General features: G+C 40.8%; 1 protein-coding gene and 1 long non-coding RNA gene across 3 annotated transcripts in view; both read left to right on the plus strand.

Moving 5' to 3' along the window:
* ubr7 (ubiquitin protein ligase E3 component n-recognin 7) overlaps positions 1–16,813 on the plus strand; it is a 28,213-nt gene extending 11,400 nt beyond the window's left edge. The window contains exons 4-12 of the mRNA XM_039781784.1: positions 900–960; positions 2,086–2,181; positions 2,516–2,569; positions 3,819–3,924; positions 5,129–5,193; positions 5,865–6,029; positions 8,717–8,882; positions 14,177–14,238; positions 16,649–16,813. Coding sequence (XP_039637718.1) covers positions 900–960; positions 2,086–2,181; positions 2,516–2,569; positions 3,819–3,924; positions 5,129–5,193; positions 5,865–6,029; positions 8,717–8,882; positions 14,177–14,238; positions 16,649–16,738 — 865 coding nt within the window. The 3' untranslated portion in view covers positions 16,739–16,813. The remainder of the gene's footprint in view (positions 1–899; positions 961–2,085; positions 2,182–2,515; positions 2,570–3,818; positions 3,925–5,128; positions 5,194–5,864; positions 6,030–8,716; positions 8,883–14,176; positions 14,239–16,648) is intronic.
* Positions 16,814–18,086: 1,273 nt separating this feature from the next.
* LOC120546682 lies at positions 18,087–22,589 on the plus strand. Of its 2 annotated transcripts, XR_005636905.1 has the most exons (3): positions 18,095–19,258; positions 20,461–21,289; positions 21,339–22,589. It is a non-coding gene; the product is annotated as an uncharacterized LOC120546682 (long non-coding RNA). The 2 variants fall into 2 exon arrangements; XR_005636904.1 differs by having other exon boundaries at positions 18,087–19,258; positions 20,461–22,589.
* The last annotated feature ends 1,706 nt before the right edge of the window (positions 22,590–24,295 follow it).

A 24,295-nucleotide genomic window follows, 5' to 3' on the forward strand; every position in this document is an offset into this window, starting at 1 on the left:
CGGGTGTTAATTTCATGCCCTGTGTATGTCTATCTATCTATCTATCTATCTATCTATCTATCTATCTATCTATCTATCTATCTATCTATCTATCTATCTATCTATCTATCTATCTATCTATCTATCTATCTATCTATCTATCTATCTATCTATCTATCCATCCATCCATCCATCCATCCATCCATCCATCTCAATCACACATGTTCTCTTTAAATTGCTGATGAAATCTAGACGGGGTAAGCCCAGCCCTGTCTGCCGGGGGTTTGATTCCTCCCTGCAGCTCAGGCTGGAAACCTGTACGTTTATCTATCCTGCTTCCGTTACAAATCTGCGGGGACCAATCACAGACTGGCTCATCCACCTGGCGCGCTATTGGCTGGTTTAACACGATGACGATAGAGAAGCAACCAATCAGCTTTTTGTTTACGTTCAACATGGCGGACAGCGAAGAGCAGCACCCTGATGCCGCTGTCACTGCTACGTCACTCAGATCGTTGCTCTGATTGGTTGAAGAACTATCCAATCACGTACAGAGTCATCTAAACTCTGCCCGTTGAACCCGCCTCTTGTGCAGAGCACACGGCCCAGACTGTTCAATCTTAAAGGACTGAGCTCGGTCTGCTGATAGACAGACTACAGATTTCACAAACTACACAACACAATGTTTGTAAATTATAGAGTGTGGTCTAGACCTAATAGACCTCTAGAACTAATAAATAAAATAACAATAAGAGACCGACTAGACGAAATCATGAAGTGACTGAGCTCGGTCTGCTGATGAAATCAATCAGTCAGCAGACCGAGCTCAGTCACTTCATGACATATTTCTGTCTCCGTCTGACTTTTCTTCTCTGTTTTCTGTCTCCGTCTGACTCTTCTTCTTCTTCTGTTTTCTGCAGGAACTTCCGCTGTGACTGTGGAAACAGGAAGTTCACAGAGCTGCAGTGTAAACTGTTTCCTGTGAGTTTGTGTCAGATAAAACTTTGGATCTGAAGCTGATTGGCTGCTTCTGCTCGTGTGTTCAGTGTGGGGGCGGGGCTAACACATTTAGACACATGTCAAATCTAAATCACATTATTATTTTGGTCCATATATGTGAATCAGGATTATTATTATTATTATTATTATTATTATTATTATTATTATTATTATTTTGGTCCATATGTGTGAATCAGGATTATTATTATTATTATTATTATTATTATTATTATTTTGGTCCATATGTGTGAATCAGGATTATTTAACAGGATTCCTCGTTGACTTTTAGAAATATGTTGCATTTATTGAAGTTAAAAAACAAAAAATCAAACAGACATTTCCTTATAATATATATTTATGACTAAATCAGAGTTATTTTAAAACCTAATGTGCAAAATCAGTTTTTCTCGATCACAGTGTTCTAGTGATCGTGTGGAACCCATAAACTGTTAATATTAATGGACCGAGCGTGCCGGATGCATTGTCCTTTAATATTAACAGCCTATGGTGGGAACCCTAATCCTAATCGTGGTTATAATTTAAGTCATTAACAGCTCTGATGTGTTCTTAATATCGCCAACATGGCCGTTAAATAAGAAACCAATAGAAAGACTCTAACCCCCTAACCAATAGAAAGACTCTAACCCTAACCAATAGAAAGACTCTAACCCCCTAACCAATAGAAAGACTCTAACACTAACCAATAGAAAGACTCTAACCCCCTAACCCTAAACCAATAGAAAGACTCTAACCCCCTAACCAATAGAAAGACCCTAACCCTAAACCAATAGAAAGACTCTAACCCTAACCAATAGACTCCTGGTTAGAGCAGCATATTTCTGAGGATTATTGTGCTCTCATTTTATATTATTATATACAGTCTATCCTCACTGTCTGTGTGTGTGTGTGTGTCTGTGTCTGTCTTTCTGTCTGTCTGTCTGTGTGTGTGTGTGTCTGTCTGTCTTTCTGTGTGTGTGTGTGTGTGTGTGTGTGTGTGTGTGTGTGTGTGTGTGTGTGTGTGTGTGTGTGTGTGTGTGTGTTTGTGTGTGTGTTTGTGTGTGTGTGTGTGTGTGTGTGTGTGTGTGTGTGTGTGCGGTTGTTTTCCAGGAGAAGGACGAGCTCAACACTCAGAATAAATACAGTCAGAACTTCTTTGGCGTTTACTGCACCTGCAGCCGGCCGTACCCCGACCCCGACGACCAGGTGACATACCAAGCTGTGATTTGGTTAACTCTACTACGCTGTGATTGGTTAACTCTACTAATGCTGTTTGTTGTTTCACCTGAAATACTAATGTACTACTGTTAAGGCTCATATATAAAACCTCAAGTACATACCAAATGTCAACATGCAAAATCAAAAATACATTTTAAAGGTTTCATAAAAAATGAAATACATGCAGAGAAACTGAAATTATTGCCAAATTCGCAGTAAAAACAACAGTTTCTAAGAGTTACAGTGGGGAATTATCAAATCTACTTCATACCGTGCTCTGCTTCCTAAATCCCTGGCTCTGATTGGCTGGCTGTGTCTGCAGGTGGAGGACGAGATGATCCAGTGTGTGGTGTGTGAGGACTGGCTGCACGGCAGGGTGAGACACACACACACACTCAGACAGACACACACACGTACACACACAGACGCGCACACACACACACACACAGACATTTGTTGTTACCTGTCTGTGTTGTTACCTGTCTGTGTTCTTCACTTCCTGTCTGTGCTGTTACCTGTCTGTGTTGACTACCTGTGCTGTTGCCTGTCTGTGCTGTTGACTACCTGTCTGTGTTGTTACCTGTTTGTGTGGTTACCTGTCTGTGCTGTTACCTGTCTGTGTTGTTACCTGTGCTGTTGCCTGTCTGTGCTGTTGACTACCTGTCTGTGTTGACTACCTGTTTGTGCTGTTACCTGTCTGTGTTGTTACCTGTGCTGTTGCCTGTCTGTGCTGTTGACTACCTGTCTGTGTTGACTACCTGTCTGTGTTGTTACCTGTCTGTGTTGTTACCTGTCTGTGTCGTTACCTGTCTGTGTCATTACCTGTCTGTCTGTGTCATTACCTGTCTGTCTGTGTCATTACCTGTCTGTCTGTGTTGTTACCTGTCTGTCTGTGCTGTTACCTGTCTGTCTGTGCTGTTACCTGTCTGTGTCATTACCTGTCTGTCTGTGTCATTACCTGTCTGTCTGTGCTGGTACCTGTCTGTGTTGTTACCTGTCTGTCTGTGCTGTTACCTGTCTGTCTGTGCTGTTACCTGTCTGTCTGTGCTGTTACCTGTCTGTCTGTGCTGTTACCTGTCTGTCTGTGTTGTTACCTGTCTGTCTGTGTTCTTACCTGTCTGTCTGTGTTCTTACCTGTCTGTCTGTGTTGTTACCTGTCTGTCTGTGCTGTTACCTGTCTGTCTGTGCTGTTACCTGTCTGTCTGTGCTGTTACCTGTCTGTCTGTGTCATTACCTGTCTGTCTGTGTTGTTACCTGTCTGTCTGTGCTGTTGTCTGTCTGTGCTGTTACCTGTCTGTGTCATTACCTGTCTGTCTGTGTCATTACCTGTCTGTCTGTGTCATTACCTGTCTGTCTGTGCTGGTACCTGTCTGTCTGTGCTGGTACCTGTCTGTCTGTGCTGTTACCTGTCTGTCTTTGCTGTTACCTGTCTGTCTGTGCTGTTACCTGTCTGTCTGTGTTGTTACCTGTCTGTCTGTGTTCTTACCTGTCTGTCTGTGTTCTTACCTGTCTGTCTGTGTTGTTACCTGTCTGTCTGTGCTGTTACCTGTCTGTCTGTGCTGTTACCTGTCTGTCTGTGCTGTTACCTGTCTGTCTGTGTTCTTACCTGTCTGTCTGTGTTGCAGCACCTGGGCGTGGTGGTTCCAGACGGTGTGGAGCTGCAGGAGATGATCTGTGAATCCTGTATGAACAACAACTCTTTCCTCTGGACCTACACGGCTCACCTTTCAGGTAAACACACTGACGCTGACTGTTTCCTGTCTCTGACTGTTTCCTGTCTGACTGTTTCCTTTTTCCTGTCTCTGACTGTTTCCTGTCTGACTGTTTCCTGTTTCCTGTCTCTGACGGTTTCCTGTCTGACTGTTTCCTGTTTCCTGTCTCTGACGGTTTCCTGTCTCTGACTGTTTCCTGTTTCCTGTCTCTGACTGTTTCCTGTTTGAATTGTGCCCTTGTCGACGCCATTGCAGTCAATGCAAAATAGAGCATATTTAGATTTAGCAAGTTTTTCACTAATTGATCTTTATGAAAATAAATTACAGTACATACAAAATATTCATCTTTATGTTCTAAACAAAGTCAATATATTCATCTTACTAAATGCCCTTAAGCAGTTGTTTACCACCCATTCCTGTCCCCTGTCTACTAAATGCCCTGAAGCAGTTGTTTACCACCCATTCCTGCCCCCTGTCTACTAAATGCCCTGAAGCAGTTGTTTACCACCCATTCCTGTCCCCTGTCTACTAAATGCCCTGAAGCAGTTGTTTACCACCCATTCCTGCCCCTTGTCTACTAAATGCCCTGAAGCAGTTGTTTACCACCCATTCCTGCCCCCTGTCTACTAAATGCCCTGAAGCAGTTGTTTACCACCCATTCCTGCCCCCTGTCTACTAAATGCCCTGAAGCAGTTGTTTACCACCCATTCCTGCCCCTTGTCTACTAAATGCCCTGAAGCTGTTGTTTACCACCCATTCCTGCCCCCTGTCTACTAAATGCCCTGAAGCAGTTGTTTACCACCCATTCCTGCCCCCTGTCTACTAAATGCCCTGAAGCAGTTGTTTACCACCCATTCCTGCCCCCTGTCTACTAAATGCCCTGAAGCAGTTGTTTACCACCCATTCCTGCCCCCTGTCTACTAAATGCCCTGAAGCAGTTGTTTACCACCCATTCCTGCCCCCTGTCTACTAAATGCCCTGAAGCAGTTGTTTACCACCCATTCCTGCCCCCTGTCTACTAAATGCCCTGAAGCCACCCAGATAAAAGACAGCTGCCCTGCGTGTTTAATATGTGTCTCTGATTGAAATTAGCATTTCCAGTTAAGTGAAGTTATTAAGTCAACCCAGGTTCCTGGGGGGCTGGTTGAAACACCACTACTGCTGCTACACTTCCTGTTTGTGTGATGACTTCCTGTGTGTGTGTGTGATGACTTCCTGTTCAGTTCCAGGTGCAACAGTTGAGGTGAAGGAGGAACCGAACACAAATGTTCCTAAAGAAGAGGAAAAGGTGAGAATCAAACTGACCAACTATCCGTCAGATTCATTCAGACGTTTAAAACGGAGAGGTCCGTGCAACTCACCGGTTCAATGTTCTAAGCACAGACGGACAGGTGGAAAAACAGAAAAATGGGTTCAAATATCCAATTTTTCATTTTTTTCCACCTTGACAAATCAAAAAATTGGATCTTTAAACTGTTTTTACAATTTTCTGTTTTTATTCATCAGAAATTGAGAAAATTACAAAATAGCGTCTGAGTTCCAATTATTCATAATACTGCCATGGTGTTCTCTCCCTCCAGTTTGCTGAATATGCAGCTCATTAACTGCATATGGACCAAAAAAAGATAAACTTTGGGCTCAGAGGTGCAACTGATGGTTTCGAGGGGGGGGGGGGCGTAGCTAGGCAGAACGAGGGAGAGAATACCATGGCAGTATTAGGAATAATTGGAGCCCAGACGCAATTTTGTAATTTTCTAAATGTCTGATCGTCTGAATAAAAAACTGAAAATTGGAAAACCAGTTTAAAGATCCAATGTTTTAATTTGTCAAGACGGAAAACAATTTTAAATTGGATATTTGAACCCACTTTTTCTGTTTTTCCAAATGGCCGTTTGTGCTTAGAACATTGAACTGATGAGCGTTAAACTGACCCGGAGAGATCGTTATTTTATCTGACAGGGTGATGATGTCATGGAGCCCAGCTGTAAGCGGAGCCGTGAGGAGGCGGAGCCAGGCTGCAGACTGAAGGAGCTGCAAGAGATTGGTCAGAAAAGGGTCCAATCAGGAGCCGTGTTCTGGCCGTCAGCGTGGCGCTCCAAACTCTGCTCCTGCAACACCTGCAAGGTTAAAATCTAACCCTAAATCTCACCAGTCTGAAAGTCTTTAAAGATCATCTGATGTGGGTTATATATTATATGTGTATATGTATGTACAGTGAGGAAAATAAGTATTTGAACACCCTGCTATTTTGCAAGTTCTCCCACTTAGAAATCATGGAGGGGTCTGAAATTGTCATCGTAGGTGCATGTCCACTGTGAGAGACATAATCAAAAAAGAAAATCCAGAAATCACAATATATGATTTTTTTACTATTTATTTGTATGATACAGCTGCAAATAAGTATTTGAACACCTGTCTATCAGCTAGAATTCTGACCCTCAAAGACCTGTTAGTCTGCCTTTAAAATGTCCACCTCCACTCCATTTATTATCCTAAATTAGATGCACCTGTTTGAGGTCGTTAGCTGCATAAAGACACCTGTCCACCCCATACAATCAGTAAGAATCCAACTACTAACATGGCCAAGACCAAAGAGCTGTCCAAAGACACTAGAGACAAAATTGTACACCTCCACAAGGCTGGAAAGGGCTACGGGGAAATTGCCAAGCAGCTTGGTGAAAAAAGGTCCACTGTTGGAGCAATCATTAGAAAATGGAAGAAGCTAAACATGACTGTCAATCTCCCTCGGACTGGGGCTCCATGCAAGATCTCACCTCGTGGGGTCTCAATGATCCTAAGAAAGGTGAGAAATCAGCCCAGGACTACACGGGGGGAGCTGGCCAATGACCTGAAAAGAGCTGGGACCACCGTTTCCAAGGTTACTGTTGGTAATACACTAAGACGTCATGGTTTGAAATCATGCATGGCGCGGAAGGTTCCCCTGCTTAAACCAGCACATGTCCAGGCCCGTCTTAAGTTTGCCAATGACCATTTGGATGATCCAGAGGAGTCATGGGAGAAAGTCATGTGGTCAGATGAGACCAAAATAGAACTTTTTGGTCATAATTCCACTAACCGTGTTTGGAGGAAGAAGAATGATGAGTACCATCCCAAGAACACCATCCCTACTGTGAAGCATGGGGGTGGTAGCATCATGCTTTGAGGGTGTTTTTCTGCACATGGGACAGGGCGACTGCACTGTATTAAGGAGAGGATGACCGGGGCCATGTATTGTGAGATTTTGGGGAACAACCTCCTTCCCTCAGTTAGAGCATTGAAGATGGGTCGAGGCTGGGTCTTCCAACATGACAATGACCCGAAGCACACAGCCAGGATAACCAAGGAGTGGCTCTGTAAGAAGCATATCAAGGTTCTGGCCTAGCCAGCCTCCAGACCTAAACCCAATAGAGAATCTTTGGAGGGAGCTCAAACTCCGTGTTTCTCAGCGACAGCCCAGAAACCTGACTGATCTAGAGAAGATCTGTGTGGAGGAGTGGGCCAAAATCCCTCCTGCAGTGTGTGCAAACCAAAAAACTACAGGAAACGTTTGACCTCTGTACTTGCAAACAAAGGCTACTGTACCAAATATTAACATTGATTTTCTCAGGTGTTCAAATACTTATTTGCAGCTGTATCATACAAATAAATAGTAAAACAATCATATATTGTGATTTCTGGATTTTTTTTTTTTAGATTATGTCTCTCACAGTGGACATGCACCTACGATGACAATTTCAGACCCCTCCATGATTTCTAAGTGGGAGAACTTGCAAAACAGCAGGGTGTTCAAATACTTATTTTCCTCACTGTGTGTGTATATATATGTATATATATATATATTAGGGCTGTGAAAATAACGCGTTAATTTCGATTAATTAATCTGACAAAAAATAACGCATTAAAAAAAATAACGCAGATTAATCCATTCCATATTGACGTTTGACCCGGAGCCGTTCTAGCCACTATTCGACTGTAAAATGAAGGAGGGAGACGAGAATGTGCTGCCTGGATCGTTGATTGGAACATTTAGCTACTTGTTACTTCTTCCTGCCAACCCTAGCTACCGAAATCTGGTGCCCCTGATATGTCTGCTCTTCTCTCTGATGCTCTGAGACGGACGATACAGGCAACACAAACACCGCTGCACGGAACGCTAGCTAGTTAACACTATACTCGACAGCAGCTAACGTTAGCCTACCGCTAGCTAGTAGCTGGATTAAACGCTGTTAAAATGCTGACAGCTAACGCTAAACGGTGTAAAGTTTGACTGTTTTACTGTAGAGGATTCAACAGCGGTATGTAACAGTCTGCTAGCCTGACCAGCCAGCTGCCACTAGGGTGCGTCTAGATTTCTAGGCTAACAATCTGCAGCTGCCGTCGGAAAAACAACACAGACGGTGCGTTCAATGAAACTGGTAAACTACAGCCTCGTGGTGCATTTGAAGTTATTGTAAATGTCCTTTTCCCATCTGGTGGTTGTTTTTGTCGTTCAACAGCAATTTACTAGTGAAATAAGTTATTGTTATAGATTATTATCAAATCATTTCATTTTGACCATACGGCCTTAGCAATAAACAAGCCCTTCTTTAATGTCACCGAATGTTGTTTAGTACTCTTCTTTTTTTCTTTTCTTTTTTTACTTTCTTAAAAAGTATCGGTTCAGACATCGTTAATTATGTATGCAATTAATTTCGATTAATTAATCACAGTATGTAATTAATTCGATTAAATGTTGTAATTGATTCACAGCCCTAATATATATATATATATATATATATATAAAAATAACTGCTGAGCTTCTGTGTCTCCAGGAGCGTCTGTCTACAGCTGGCCTGTCCTTCCTATTGGACGAATCGGACACTGTCCTGGCCTATGAGAACAAAGGGAAGAGCAGCGAGCAGAGACACCAAGGACCCGACCCGCTGATGTCAGCGCTGGACAACCTGAACCGAGTTCAGCAGCTCGAGATCATCCACGGTAAAAACACACTCAACTACCAGAGAACTACCGTTAAACTGCCAGAGACCTACCATTAAACTGCCAGAGGACTACCATTAAACTACCATTAAACTGCCAGAGACCTACCATTAAACTACCATTAAACTGCCAGAGGACTACCATTAAACTACCAGAGGACTACCATTAAACTACCATAGAACTACCATTAAACTGCCAGAGACCTACCATTAAACTGCCAGAGACCTACCATTAAACTGCCAGAGGACTACCATTAAACTACCAGAGACCTACCATTAAACTACCATAGAACTACCATTAAACTGCCAGAGAACTACCATTAAACTGCCAGAGACCTACCATTAAACTGCCAGAGGACTACCATTAAACTGCCAGAGGACTACCATTAAACTACCAGAGACCTACCATTAAACTACCATAGAACTACTGTAGCGGATTCAGGACACACCACAAAATCACCACGACACCACAGCTCTCTCTTTGGATCTTTGCTTTACTGATTGAGTGGTTATTTTCTTTGGCAACCATACCTGTAATGACACATGTGACAGGGACTGCATCAGTTCCACACACCCTCTTCTCATACTACTGTGAGGGATACATAAAATAATAAAGTAAAACAAATGCAAAATAAAGTAAACATGCCCTGCCTCATGTGTAATAGATCACAGGTAAACACAGAAACATTATATGTGCACGCACACTAGAACAGTATAATTACACATCACAGTCGTTCTATACAAATCCCACAGGAAAACTACATTTCCCATAATGCCGTGGGTCGTGAAGCGCTACTCTGAGCACGCAGCGGCAAAGCAGCGGCACTTAAAAGGAACGCAATACAAACTTTCGCAATAACTTTGAAACACATTACAATACAGACTCCAGCCCTACACACCACATCTGTCCCTCATCACTCCTCCAGAACATAGTCATGGCATAGTACAGCAACATTGGAATTACATTTATAAGCGGGATACTCCATTAACATACCTGTCTCTCTCAGTTTCCAAAACAGACTGAGAGAGAGACGCTCATGCACATGTACCACAATACACAGGTGATTCGCAGATCACAATTATCAACGTATCTAAATGAAAATAAATGTACATGAAACATTACTACTTTCTTTTGGGTTGGAAACAATTCAACAACAGTGACAAGGCGTATCTAGCACAATCACTGTATTTTAAATAACATAAGAAGGTAGTAAAATCTATACCCTCCCCTTGTCATTGTCGACAAATGGAACATCCTGTTTCCCCTTTTGAGACAGTATCACTTAAGAAAATAGTTAGCTGGAATATACACAAAACACACTATTACACTACCATTAAACTACCATTAAACTACCAGAGAACTACCATTAAACTGCCAGAGAACTACCATTAAACTGCCAGAGAACTACCATTAAACTGCCAGAGACCTACCATTAAACTGCCAGAGAACTACCATTAAACTGCCAGAGAATTACCATTAAACTGCCAGAGAATTACCATTAAACTGCCAGAGAACTACCATTAAACTGCCAGAGACCTACCATTAAACTGCCAGAGAACTACCATTAAACTGCCAGAGGACTACCATTAAACTGCCAGAGAATTACCATTAAACTGCCAGAGAATTACCATTAAACTGCCAGAGAACTACCATTAAACTGCCAGAGACCTACCATTAAACTGCCAGAGAACTACCATTAAACTGCCAGAGAACTACCATTAAACTGCCAGAGACCTACCATTAAACTGCCAGAGACCTACCATTAAACTGCCAGAGACCTACCATTAAACTGCCAGAGACCTACCATTAAACTGCCAGAGAACTACCATTAAACTGCCAGAGAACTACCATTAAACTGCCAGAGACCTACCATTAAACTGCCAGAGAACTACCATTAAACTGCCAGAGAACTACCATTAAACTGCCAGAGACCTACCATTAAACTGCCAGAGAACTACCATTAAACTGCCAGAGAACTACCATTAAACTGCCAGAGAACTACCATTAAACTGCCAGAGACCTACCATTAAACTGCCAGAGAACTACCATTAAACTGCCAGAGAACTACCATTAAACTGCCAGAGAACTACCATTAAACTGCCAGAGAACTACCATTAAACTGCCAGAGAACTACCATTAAACTGCCAGAGACCTACCATTAACCCTCATGCCCTCCTTAAGAAAACTTACTCTCGACACCTTCGAGGCAAAAATGTCCACGCACACAAAAACTGTTATTAAATCATCATATATCAATATTTCTTTCTGCTTTTTTTTCATAAATCACTTAAACAACTTGTAACCTAATCAAAACTACCAAACATTCAATCATTTTCAGGATTTTAACCCTTTAAATGCCAGTTTATGTATTTGAAGTATTTCATTTTTTATTACAAAAAACTTTTTTTTCCATATAATGAATAATATCTAGATTTGGCTTTGGTGGGGATTAGAGGCTTGGATATGTCAAAGATAAGCAACAAAACTGATTTGATTGCATTAGTATTTTTTATGTAATTCCAGATACTCCCTCTGGACACCTTCGAGGCAAAAATGGCCCCATTGACTTCCATTATAACCACATGTTTTGATCTCACTGCCTTTACAGTATAAAACCATGCATTCTGTAATGTCAGCATTTCATTTGGAAGAAAACTAGTCATATTTAACATTTTTACAGTATTTCACCAGATTCAACCATTTTGCCCTTGTAGGCCGATGCATGAAATTATAGTTATATTATGGAGCTGTGTGTGTGTGTGTGTGTGTGTGTGTGTGTGTGTGTGTGTGTGTGTGTGTGTGTGTGTGTGTGTGTGTGTGTGTGTGTGTGTGTGTGTGTGTGTGTGTGTGTGTGTGTGTGTGAGTTTGCGTAAACCTGTAAGCAAGCAATGATCATTTTAGGGCTGAAAAAAGGCATCTTTTGAAGGATGCATTTCATGTGTCTTTGAAGACGTGCTTGAATAAAAACATTGTCTCCTGCATGTGCTGTAAACTGGCGCTTATCATTTCAAATGGTTTGTGGGACATGGTGGCCCTGAAGACTGGTCTCCCACTATGGACATCCCACAGGCTCCGGGTGGATTCCCCTTTGGACCGGTACACACCAGCCAAGTGTGAAGTCCCATGTATGTTCAAATCTCTTGAGCATCCACATCACTCCATCCTGAGATTGAACACCTCCCGTGTAGGTTTGTCATTTCCTGAATCAGCTGGATCAAGTCAAGAGTGAAGAAAAGGTGGAAAGAGGATGCCACATCATGGATTCTTGATATGGCATATCTCGTGGGCTCTGACATCATGCCGGTCGGTGCTTGAATGTTGCGCAGCGTCTCAGTATTAGATGGAGACCAGACTTGCCAATTCTTCACTGTCCATTCAATGTTAGGATGGACAGGATCTTCAGTGTCCTCTCCACTTTCAGAGGAAGGTTAGAGGCACTCACAGAGTTGGAGGACACCAGTGACCATTTTGTCAGACTCCAGAAACTTCTGTCATCTTCAGATGAGTCCTGCAGTTGGCTGGAAGATAAAGGCTCCTTCTCTTTGCTCCAGGTCTGTCTCCTTCTCTAGAGCCAGGTGCATGAACACACTAATAGTTGTTTCTGTTTACAACAAATGCAGGAAACAATGTTTTTATTCAAGCACGTCTTCAAACACACATGAAATGCATCCTTCAAAAGAAGCCCTTTTTTCACCCAGATTTACACAAACTCTCTCTCACACACAGACACGCATGCATGCACACACACACACACACACACACACAGACACACACAGGGCTCCATAATATAACTGGCAAAAGTAAGGTGCGCTTTTTTCACCACTAAAATTATCATTGTTTGTTTACAGATTTACACAAACTCTCTCTCACACACAGACATGCATACATGCACACACACACACACACACACACACACACACACACACACACATACATACACACACACGCATACATACATACACACACACACGCATACATACACACACACACACACACACACCCACACACACACACAAATATACATATATACACAGACACACACACACACACAGACACACACACACATACACCCACACACACACACCCAAGCACACACACAGAGCTCCATAATATAACTATAATTTCATGCATCGGCCTACAAGGGCAAAATGGTTGAATCTGGTGAAATACTGTAAAAATGTCAAATATGACTAGTTTTCTTCCAAATGAAATGCTGACATTACAGAATGCATGGTTTTATACTGTAAAGGCAGTGAGATCAAAACATGTGGTTATAATGGAAGTCAATGGGGCCATTTTTGCCTCGAAGGTGTCCAGAGGGAGTATCTGGAATTACATAAAAAATACTAATGCAATCAAATCAGTTTTGTTGCTTATCTTTGACATACCCAAGCCTCTAATCACCACCAAAGCCCCATCGACATATTATTCATTATATGGGAAAAAAATCATTTTTTGTGTTTTTTTTTTATAAATAATGACATACTTCAAATACATAAACTGGCATTTAAAGGGTTAAAATCCTGAAAATGATTGAATGTTTGGTGGTTTTGGTTTTGGTAGTAAAAAGTTGTTTAAGTGATTTATGAAAAAAAGCAGAAAAAATATTGATATATGATGATTTAATAACAGTTTTTGTGTGCGTGGACATTTTTGCCTCGAAGGTGTCCAGAGGGTACAAAATGAATCATTTAAGTATAAAAGACATGTAAGACTAAAAAACACTGGATTTAAAAAATTTGACTGAAAAGAAGGATTCCTACAAAATTTCATGCCATAAGAAGTAACACAGCAAAAATTATCACAAAATGAAAAAAAAAACTTGAGAAAAATGTACAAAAATGACCGAAGAGGGCGTGAGGGTTAAACTGCCAGAGAACTACCATTAAACTGCCAGAGACCTACCATTAAACTGCCAGAGACCTACCATTAAACTGCCAGAGACCTACCATTAAACTGCCAGAGACCTACCATTAAACTGCCAGAGAACTACCATTAAACTGCCAGAGAACTACCATTAAACTGCCAGAGAACTACCATTAAACTGCCAGAGACCTACCATTAAACTGCCAGAGACCTACCATTAAACTGCCAGAGACCTACCATTAAACTGCCAGAGAACTACCATTAAACTGCCAGAGACCTACCATTAAACTGCCAGAGACCTACCATTAAACTGCCAGAGAACTACCATTAAACTGCCAGAGAACTACCATTAAACTGCCAGAGACCTACCATTAAACTGCCAGAGAACTACCATTAAACTGCCTGTATCTGTCGGCCATGTTTGTCAGGGTACAACGACATGAAGACGGAGCTGAAGGACTTCTTGCAGAGATTCGCAGCAGAAGGAAAGGTGAGTTTCAGACTCAAGGATCCGTGCTGGGACCACTGGGAGTTTAATAATCTCTCATGTCCAGTTCTATCTGTAGCGCTGTGCAGCCACAGATGCATTCTGGGATAGGAGAAAAACACGCTCTGGGTTTTCATTTCTTTTGTTCTCGAGGAATCCCCGGTGTCTCTGTCCGTCTGATGGATCATTGATTACATTAATCAACAGTTCCAGATGTGTAGAGCCGGCTGCTTGTGTGATTCAAACATCCGACTGTGTCTCTAAAAGAGACAAAAATCAGCTCTAAACGCAGAGAGTGAGGCAGTGTTGTAGAACTCGAGATCGTCTCAGAGCGCTCTCTGAAGGTTACTCGATCTCGTCTCGGTCCCAGATAAAGAGGTGATGTTATTTAAAGACCACAACTGCCTTCTGATTGTTTTATCAGGCTTTTCTCCTGAAGCTCTTCTGGTAATAAAAGAGCTGAATGAAGAAGAGTCTTCATTGGTTGTTAGTGGGTTTTTGGGGGGATTGTGGAAGTTCAGATCAGTTTGAGGAGTGCCTATGGTGAACATGTTCTACATTGAGTCGTGCAGCGTGGGACCCTGATCTGGTCTTGGTGATTATTACATTACATGTCATTTAGCTGACCCTTTTTTATCCAAAGCGATTTCCAAATTAAGTGCTTTAAACCCTGAAGGTTAAACTCCGGACAGCAAGTGCGAGTAGGGCTGGGCGATAAAACCATCTCGATATGGGAGCGCAATAAAATTCAGTTTGATAACGATGATTTACTTTCACACGGCAGAAATAAACACCATTCCATTTCAGAAGGTGGCGGTAATGCACACCAAAAGTTGTTTGCAAACCGCCAAAAAACATCAATAGAAGAAGAAGTTTTTGGCTTGCCCGTCAAAGTACACGCCCATTTCCTACGCAGAGCGTCGTTTGAGCTACCGGCAGTGAAGAAATGAGTGGAACCGAAAGCGACGGTGAAAGTGAAAGCTGAGGAAATTGTTGACAAAAAAGGTAACGGGACGTCAGTATATGGAAGCGGTTTGGATATCGCAAAAGTGATAAAATATGCCGTCGACCAAGACGGGAAACCCAACCAATCTTTTCTGTCACTTGAAAAGGTTCCATCCCAGCAACCACAGCGAGAGTTTGAAAACACGGGCCCATGTTACCGTTGGTCTGTTACCGTTAGTCTGTTACCGTTGGTCTGTTACCGTTGGTCTGTTACCGTTGGTCTGTTACCGTTGGTCTGTTACCGTTAGTCTGTTACCGTTGGTCTGTTACCGTTAGTCTGTTACCGTTGGTCTGTTACCGTTGGTCTGTTACCGTTGGTCTGTTACCGTTAGTCTGTTACCGTTTGTCTGTTACCGTTGGTCTGTTACCGTTAGTCTGTTACCGTTGGTCTGTTACCGTTGGTCTGATACCGTTGGTCTGTTACCGTTGGTCTGTTACCGTTGGTCTGATACCGTTAGTTTGTTACCGTTGGTCTGTTACCGTTGGTCTGTTACCGTTGGTCTGTTACCGTTGGTCTGTTACCGTTGGTCTGTTACCGTTAGTTTGTTACCGTTGGTCTGTTACCGTTGGTCTGATACCGTTGGTCTGTTACCGTTGGTCTGTTACCGTTGGTCTGTTACCGTTGGTCTGATACCGTTGGTCTGTTACCGTTAGTCTGTTACCGTTGGTCTGTTACCGTTGGTCTGTTACCGTTGGTCTGTTACCGTTAGTCTGTTACCGTTGGTCTGTTACCGTTAGTCTGTTACCGTTGGTCTGTTACCGTTGGTCTGTTACCGTTGGTCTGTTACCGTTAGTCTGTTACCGTTGGTCTGTTACCGTTGGTCTGTTACCGTTAGTCTGATACCGTTAGTCTGTTACCGTTAGTCTGTTACCGTTGGTCTGTTACCGTTGGTCTGTTACCGTTAGTCTGCCCAGCGTCCTCGTGGTTCTTCTGCTGCTAGCAGCGCTAGCACGGCTGAAACACAACAACCAATAGTGTTGAACATTGCACCATATGAAAAGTGAATGTGATAGTAGTCACAGCTTTTAGTTTTATTTACATTATTTGCGTTAACATTACTAACCTGTACTGTTTTGTTAAGGCAGATGAAGCATGTTTGCACAGTTAAATGTTTACATCTAGATGTTACGCTACAAAGCGAGTATGCGTCTTGATAACACACCCGAATTGGCGTACGAATTGGCGTGTCATACATACGCCACTTCATGAGATCAGTCTGATTATTTCCATCGGTACCTGAACTCGTCTCTCTGCGACTGAGTTTCATAACGAGTCGACAAACGGTTTCAGATCTGATTTGGGCTTTTATAATTTCACTGATCCACCAACATGATGAACAAAATTTATAGTGTTTAAAACCTCAGTGTGTCCTGGTTTGTTTATTAATATTATTATTGTTTATTAAAGGTGGTGACATCTGAGGACATCCGTCAGTTCTTCGAGCAGCAGCAGAGTCGTAAGAGACGGCGAGACGACGGACGCTTCTACAGCCCCTGAACGCCTCTGTCTGTTTCTGTTTTTAATGTTTCCTTTTTAATGAAAAGTAATAAAAGTCAGTCAGCTGAATCCTGATTGGTTATTGGTTGATTATTGATGATGTGTGCAGCGTGAGCCAAGGAAATTAGATTTAAAAACAGAATATACAGTATACATACTGTATTTGTGTGTGTGTATATATATATATATATATATATTGTGTGTGTGTGTGTGTGTGTGTATATATATATATATATATTTTACATATACATACACACACACACACACATCGTCTTGCTGTAACAATGTGTTCTTGATTTTAGAGATGGATCTGATATGGAGGAACAACACATCACTCGTTCCTCCTTTTCTTCTCCTCTGTCAGCTGTTTGCAGATGTAATCAGCTGATAGTTGACCAGCTGCCGTCTCTTTATCAGGTCAACAGTCGCTGTCAGCTGGAAACCTTTTATAATAATTAGGGGTCCAAGCCCGAGGGAGGGGTCCAAGCCCGAGGGGGCTGTGAAGATCCAGTGGAGCTGTGGAACCCTAATGTTTTCCTGAGGATTATGATTTTTCTTATTTTTCTGCCTCTAAAACCGTTTCTGCGGCCTAAACCGTACATGGTGGGGGGGTGCCGTTTTCAGGACTGGTCCAGATCCCTGCAAGGACCTTGGACACAAAAAATCAGCCACTCTCACCGCTAGGTGGTGCTATAGCAGAAAAAATGCATTTGGCCTCATAACTCCCAAACTGTACATCGCACATAAAAAATACACATATCCACGCGTCCCCTGAATTCAGCTGAATCTCCTGATATATAGATCGCCCATTTCCGCCTAGACTTTGATGTGCGAAAAAAGGACCTGACCAAAAGTCATCAAAATAATTTTGCTACGTTTAAGTATGGCCAGTTTAAGACCAAACACATTTTCGTAGCTAGCTACCAAACACTAACTTTAGCATAACTCGGCCAAATTAAATGCTATCAGAGAATAACTTGAGATTATTGTTCAGCATCCCACTACGATGCTCTGTACCAAAGTGCTTTACGTTCATTAAAAAAGAAAACCACAGAATGACAGATACTAACCAATACAATCAATGACTTTTTAAAAGAAGACTGTGTTCTGTCTGATCACTTGTAGTTTCGGAGGAGAGGCCTTAAACGTGATGATTTAAATGTTAAAAAAGGAGCTGATGGAGTGATGTGTTCTGGTTCTGGTTCTGAGTCTAAGTTTGTTCAGGTTTTGTTGAGAGAGACATGAGGAAAAGTGCAGAAAGCTAACAGAGGAAATTAATGCGTGTTTGACTTTTTCAAGTTTAAAGTAAAGTCAATTTTCTGTTGTTCAGGAAATCAAAAAGGCAAAAACAAATCGTTTTAATATCTGTGAACCCACAGACAGACTTTATGAAATACTTAATATCTCTGTGAACCCACAGACAGACTTTATGAAATACTTAATATCTCTGTGAACCTACAGACAGACTTTATGAAATACTTAATATCTCTGTGAACCCACAGACAGACTTTATGAAATACTTAATATCTCTGTGAACCCACAGACAGACTTTATGAAATACTTAATATCTCTGTGAACCTACAGACAGACTTTATGAAATACTTAAACATCAGTAAAAAAGCAACGATATACTTTTACATGAGTTCACTTTAATGTATCCAGTAAAACTGTCTGATCAGCTCATTAAACAACTTCTCTAAACTCAGAAATATGAATAGATTTGCATAGATGTCTGTATTTTAAAGGGACATTAATCAGCATGAACCCAACATAAATGTGCCAGATCTAGCCAGATCTAGCCGTGCATTATTTGCCTCTGCAGACCCCAGCAGGTTAGTGGCCTGAAACATTAGATAAGCTACAGGAATACAACACATAATATAACCAGAACACATGTAGACTGGTGACGACACGACCACTGTTCCAGAGGATCACAGCTGGCAGGATGATGAAGTATTATATACAGTACACACATTAAAACACATTAAAACACATTAAAACACAGAAGCACACCCAGAGACGTAACCATAGCAGCAAACACAAACACATTATGCCTGATTATGGCAGCATATTAGATTACAGTCATCCAGTCAGCAGTCTGCTAACCAGTACCCAGTCTGCTGGGACTGCCCCCCCCCTCTCTTCTCCAACCTCCCCCCCCTTCCTCTCCCTCCTCCCTCCTCTCTTCCTCCTCCAGAACCAGTCGTCCTCCCCCTGAACACATCAACAAACTGAGAACAAGAAGTCAGACTCTGTGGTGGAGAAGAAGAAGAAGAAGTCAGACTGCGTGGAGAAGAAGAAGAAGAAGTGAGACTGTGTGGAGAAGAAGAAGACAGACTTGAGAGTATTGTTCTTCAGACTATCAGAGCACAGCTGTTTGTTGCCTTGACGATGGTGAGCGCTATCCTGAGGATGATGGGAAATCGTTCTGCTTCGACTTTGACTCGTCCAAAAGAAATCCTGAAAGAGACGAAGAAGATGATTTACAGCAAACCTCCGAAGAACAAGATCGGAGCCGCAGTGAGTCTCTGACAGACCATAATACTATACATACTGTATATATACCATAATACTATACATATATTACACACACACATATATATATATATATATATATATATATATATATATATATATATATATATATATATGCTGTAATGTCTGCAGTGAGTCTCTGACAAACCATAATACTATACATACTGTATATATACCATAATACTATACATATATTACACACACACATATATATATATATATATATATATATATATATATATATATATATATATATATATATATATATATGCTGTAATGTCTGCAGTGAGTCTCTGACAAACCATAATACTATAACATCACTTTAAACTCTCAGGGGAAACATATGTTTTGTGTGTTTGTGTTCAGAGTAAACATTGTAATTTATAGTAAAGTATAATTATACATTATAATTAATAATTAATTATTATAAAACATCAAAGAGAAGAAACGGTTGATTATAATTATTAGTTAATATCTTTGAGATCAGATGAAGTTAATGGAAGATCAGCTTTAGTTAGTTTTCATCATGTCAAACTAATGAAATAAAAACATTCTTATCTCAGTGTTTCAGCTCCTTGAATCCCTTTTTATTTCTCTAACACATCTTAAAGAACTAATATCATATTTAAATAAGAAGCAGGAGCTTCTTATTTAAATATATTAGTTTGTGAGAGGCCTGTTTCCTGTTAGAGTAGCTGGGTGTCTGGGGGATGAAAGAGGAGAGAGAAGACAGACACGTCTGGTTTTCTTCAGGAACACGTTTCCTGGCTGAAAGTATTAACATATTATTATTATTATTAGATTATATTAGATTATTATTAGATTATATTCTGCAGACACTGTGGTTAGGTGTTAGTGATGGCAGAAGAGTACTGTTGAAGTTAGTTTCTGGTGATGAAGACGATGATGGTGCTTGTATTGAGGACAGTGGGTACAACCAAAGATCGTCAATACTAAACATTGGGCATTATATATAATATTATTATTATTATTATTATTATTATTATATAACCCTATATCTTCTAAACCATCTCCAGTACTACACTCTGATCAACTAAAGATAGAGCATTTTATATATGTATATATATATATATATATATATATATATAAAATGCTAAACTTGTGATTTTTGGGATGATGTTTCAGATGGATCTCTTCTCTGATTGGTTGTTTTCTGTCTCTGACAGCAAAGTTTCTTTGTTATGTCTGTGTTTGCGGTGGCCATGTTGACGCCAGCTGCCTGGATCCTTCATCACCTGCCGGAGTACCGCCAGCGGTACAAACAGAGACCCCGAGACTGATCTTCCTCCTCCTCCTCTTCATCAACACATCAATATATCACGTACATGTTTCTTAATTCATCTATAATATTATTATTTAATCACTTAAATATTAAATCATGTTCATCATCTGTTGTAAATGCCCTTTAGTAAGTAAGTTACGTTTATTTGTATATCACTTATTCCAGACAAAGTCACAAAGTGCTTCAAAGGCCAAATAACAATTACAAGGGCTATGTTTCCAGTGATTAAAGGGATGTTTCCAGTGTTTAAAGGGATGTTTCCAGTGATTAAAGGGATGTTTCCAGTGATTAAAGGGATGTTTCCAGTGTTTAAAGGGATGTTTCCAGTGTTTAAAGGGATGTTTCCAGTGTATAAAGGGATGTTTCCAGTGTTTAAAGGGATGTTTCCAGTGTTTAAATGGATGTTTCCAGTTTTTAAAGGGATGTGTTTCCAGTGTATAAAGGGATGTTTCCAGTGTTTAAAGGGATGTGTTTCCAGTGTATAAAGGGATGTTTTCAGTTTTTACAGGGATGTGTTTTAAAGCTCCAGTGGTGTCTGAGACTGGACGTACTCCGGTGGTAACTCAGTTCATGCAGATAACTTTACATCTGGAAGGGCTTTGAAACTCAACCTGCCATCATAACATCCTTTTCTTTCTCCATTTCTGCTCAAGGAGCTTTGTTTCTTTTCTTTTTTTGTGTCTTGAGCTGCTTTTTAATGATCATTGTTTTAGGTAAACTGTAGGTAATAAAGCCTGCTATTCTCTCTTTAGATGAATTTAGGTAAACTGTAGGTAATAAAGCCTGCTATTCTCTCTTTAGATGAATTTAGGTAAACTGTAGGTAATAAAGCCTGCTATTCTCTCTTTAGATGAATTTTGTGGCTCCTTTCTTTGTGATTAAGGATCAGGTTTAACCTGCGAAGCCACTTCAGAGTGTATGCCAGTGTTGTAGTCAAGACCACCTAAACAGAGACCAAGTCATCACCAGACCTGTGCTCCTGTCTCCCGCATCCACTTTCTTAGGCGTGTGTTTTAAGGTAGCGGGGTTACAAGGAACTAATTTTGAATTAGAAATGAGTCAAGTTGTTTAATTTGAAGCAGGAAGTTTTACATCCAATCACAGTAATGATGTTAACACATAAATCAGACAATGCACGCTGTGATATCCCTGCAGTTGTGGTCTTGACCGGTCTTAAAATAAAATCCCAAGTCCTCTTTATCTGAGACTTCTGGACTTTCTGGACCTTCCTGCTGCCTTTGACACAGTGAATCACCAGATCCTCATTTCCACACTCCAGGATCTGGGTGTCTCAGGCTCTGCTCTCTCTGCTCACATCTTACCTGGCAGACCGAACCTACCGGGTAACTTGGAGAGGATCTAGCTCAGAACCTTGCCCACTCAAAATTGGGGACCCTCATCTTGAGTACTACAACACTGGCGTACGCCACATCCATGGTGCTCTCCGTCTTCCTCTTGGCGTGCACGCTTTTAGCCGACGGCATCACGCGTCTTGTTCTGCAGGAACACCTTCAGGACTCCGCATCTCGCCTGGTAGATCAGACTGTACTTGGCCACGGCGAGCCAGCGAGTGGGTTTGGTGGATGTTACCACGGAGCACTTTACTCTTTATCTGCTACTGTTACTGCTGCATCGCTTCCTGGTTCCTTAAATACAGAATCACAGAACGCACATGCCTTAATCTGGCTTAAAACGAATGAGTGGCGTTAAAAAGAACTTGCATTAATGTAACTTAACTCTTAATTATTTATGGGGAAATCTGCAGCTTTTACTAAATATATGTCTGAACATGTTTTAATGACACTGAAGCGCCTTTTTATTATGACATCATAAATACTCCTGCTAACATCAGACTCACATGTTGTGAGACAATAAGAGCAGCATGTTCACAACGTTGCCATGGAGATTCTCTCCAGTTAAAAATATTAAAAATAATGATGTTCTGCAGTTTGTACAAACAGGAAGTGTTTGTGTGTTTAAAGATAGAATAAAGCTTCAGTTTGTGAGTTTGAACGCCTCTGTTTGTTTAGTTTGTTCTGCTGAGTTAATCACTTCCTGTTTGAGAACATCGGTTCCCACGGAGACGAGATTAAAGCTGAGAGGAAGGAGCACACATAACTTCATCACCATGATCTGTATTGTATTAAAGAAAAGTCTCACAGTTTGATTTAGGCAGGCAGCTTTATTTCAGCATCAATGCAAGTTAAAGTAATTTACATAAAACAATAAAGAGCAGTTAAAAACAAGAATAATTTAAACAATAAATTAATATTTACACACTGGGCTGAGGTCAGTGATGGAAGCTTTATGGCTGCAATGTTACCTTGGATAATGTAACCTATTAACATATTACAGTATATATTATAACAGTATACAAATACAAACATATGACAAATACCGGATGTACACATTACAACTATAAATAAAAGTAAAATTCCTATCAAAATAAATTAGAACTCAAATTGTGTTTTTAATGTAACATGCAACAAGCCTATGTTACACATGTTAGACATTTAAATACTTTAATTTATTTCCTTGTTGCTGTTAATAAACCTGTCATGTAGACAATAATTCAATAAAATGTTGTGTTCACAACTCGTCTGTCAGAACAATCTAACTGCTGCTGAGTTCCTGTCTGAGTATTTTTAAATTAAAGAGCATATCCTGAACGTGAACATCCTTCAGACTTGATGAGTATCAGTCAGACTCTCTGAGAAACCTCCAGCTTTATCAACCCAGATTAGAATCTGGGAACACTGCTCATTAACTCCCTCCTTGTGTACTCGCTGTCTGAAGCTGTCACACACAACAACGTTACCGCTAACAAGCTACTCCTTTTCTATTGTTCACTTTTATATGAAGTATATAAATATATAAAGAGGTGAGGTGGGGGTAGTACTACTACCTTAATAAAGTCTATCCACTAGACAGCACTCAAAGCAAACTCACTTTTACAGCTACAGTAGTTCACCTGTTACTTTCATGATTTCTTTCTTCCAAAACAGCCAGGAGTTGAGTTTTCTTTAAAACTAAATTATAACTGGTGTGATAACTGCATGCCAAATTAAACAGAGCACACAAGGCCAAAAGCCTCTTAAGTTAACATGTTGCAAAGGCTAGTAGTAGTAGTAAAAGCCTCTTAAGTTAACATGTTGCAAAGGCTAGTAGTAGTAGTAAAAGCCTCCTACGTTAACATGTTGCAAAGGCTAGTAGTAGTAGTAGTAAAAGCCTCCTACGTTAACACGTTGCAAAGGCTAGTAGTAGTAGTAAAAGCCTCCTAAGTTAACACGTTGCAAAGGCTAGTAGTAGTAGTAAAAGCCTCTTAAGTTAACATGTTGCAAAGGCTAGTAGTAGTAGTAGTAAAAGCCTCCTACGTTAACACGTTGCAAAGGCTAGTAGTAGTAGTAAAAGCCTCCTACGTTAACACGTTGCAAAGGCTAGTAGTAGTAGTAAAAGCCTCTTAAGTTAACATGTTGCAAAGGCTATTTTTAAACAGTCCAACGCAGTCAGGCCATGTAAAAACACACCATAAATAATTCACTTCCAGCTAACTTCACAGAGAACAACGAGGGCAGAACAGCATCACTGATCTGTTTTAACTGAAAACTGAAAACTCTGTTTAAACAGATCTGCAGCACGTTACCGTGGCGATCACTACCGAGGCTGTTTGTAACTGGTAGCTAGTGATAACAAGATCTTCATCTGTTCTTCACCAGATA

This window comes from Perca fluviatilis, chromosome 18 (genome assembly GCF_010015445.1).
Source record: "Perca fluviatilis chromosome 18, GENO_Pfluv_1.0, whole genome shotgun sequence".
In the NCBI taxonomy this organism is placed as follows: Eukaryota; Metazoa; Chordata; class Actinopteri; order Perciformes; family Percidae; genus Perca; species Perca fluviatilis.